Source organism: Limulus polyphemus, unplaced genomic scaffold (genome assembly GCF_000517525.1).
Source record: "Limulus polyphemus unplaced genomic scaffold, Limulus_polyphemus-2.1.2 Scaffold3008, whole genome shotgun sequence".
NCBI lineage: Eukaryota > Metazoa > Arthropoda > Merostomata > Xiphosura > Limulidae > Limulus > Limulus polyphemus.
In genome coordinates, this window is record NW_013668618.1 from 102,448 (window position 1) to 103,846 (window position 1,399).

A 1,399-nucleotide genomic window follows, 5' to 3' on the forward strand; every position below is an offset into this window, starting at 1 on the left:
GTACAATTGTCTTGTTTTTCATCAATTCTGTAATAAAACAAAATATTTTACATATTTTATTATCTCAACTTATGTCCGAGTGGTGGCGGTATTATCTATCACGATAAAAGCAGACGACGGTGGCTGATCACAGAGTGCTCGTGTTCAGATAATCATGGGGTCTAACTGTATTAGTATTAACAGTTTATTCTATGCTCCCGAAGAATTTAGAAAGAAGGCAAACGTCAGATGTATGGAAGATTACAAACTATTATATGAAAAGTCGATAAATTCACCGGAACTGTTTTGGCAAGATGTTGCAAGACAGTTCTACTGGAAATCCAAACCAATAGGATCCTTTTTCACCTATAACTTCGATATAACTAAAGGTCCGATTCGAATAGAATGGATGAAAGGAGCTAAAACTAATGTATGTTTTAACTTATTGGATAAAAACATTGAAAAAATGAATTTGGCAAACACTGTGGCTTACCACTGGTAAGTAATTTGTAATGTTGTGATAAATGTGAAGGTGCTTTTCTAAAATAATATAAAAAAAGCTTAACAAGATATTAACACATACAGTATTTTCCAATAGTAAGTTAGACTTTAAGACACAAAACTGATGTCTATGGTATTGTTGCGTCATCGAGGTCACGTGACTGGTGTGGCGCCACCTATTTTCTAGAACTATCCTATACCTTGGCCAATGCTCTAGTATTTACTAGATATAGGGTAACCTGGTATAAAAGAGGGTGACAACGTGACGGGAAAATAAGGTGAGTGTAGATAGTGAGTAATTGAACTGCAGTCAGAAGTATTGTTGACGTTCGTTGATATAGCGTTTGTTTTAGCGCGATTGTTGAAAATAAGTGTATCGTAAAGTTATATTCAGAAAGAATAAACCAGTTTTATTAAGTAAGGACTTGTGTCGCTAAAGTTTCATCGGAACGAAGTTACGGAAAATTAATTAACAAACGGAGACGTAACAGTATGAACATCTTTTACAAGCTGACGGAGCTTAATTATACTTGTAATAAGACATTATTTTAGTAGGCCTATTATATTGTAATGCTACATCGTTAATCTAGTCCCTTAAGGATTTTCAAAAATTAGAAGAGTGTATTATAATAATAATATTTCAACCACATTATATTGGTCATATCCATTGCCAACGAAGCGTTTCGCTCAGTCCAGAACTCTTCAGGCCGGCAACAAACACATGTCCGGCAGGTAATCACTGAACTGAGACGTGGGGATTCTACTCTACAGTTACTACCACTGTATCGCGTGGACAACAAACACATGTCCGGCAGGTAATCACTGAACTGAGACGTGGGGATTCTACTCTACAGTTACTACCACTGTATCGCGTGGACAACAAACACATGTCCGGCAGGTAATCACTGAACTGAGACGT

General features: G+C 36.5%; 1 protein-coding gene across 1 annotated transcript in view; it reads left to right on the plus strand.

The window, feature by feature from the left end:
• The first annotated feature begins 217 nt into the window (after positions 1 to 217).
• The window catches only part of LOC106468437 (acetyl-coenzyme A synthetase, cytoplasmic-like), a 24,103-nt gene continuing 22,921 nt past the window's right edge, over positions 218 to 1,399 (plus strand). Inside the window, exon 1 of the mRNA XM_013928865.2 lies at positions 218 to 477. Within this exon, the coding sequence (XP_013784319.2) occupies positions 233 to 477 (245 nt within the window). The 5' untranslated portion in view covers positions 218 to 232. The remainder of the gene's footprint in view (positions 478 to 1,399) is intronic.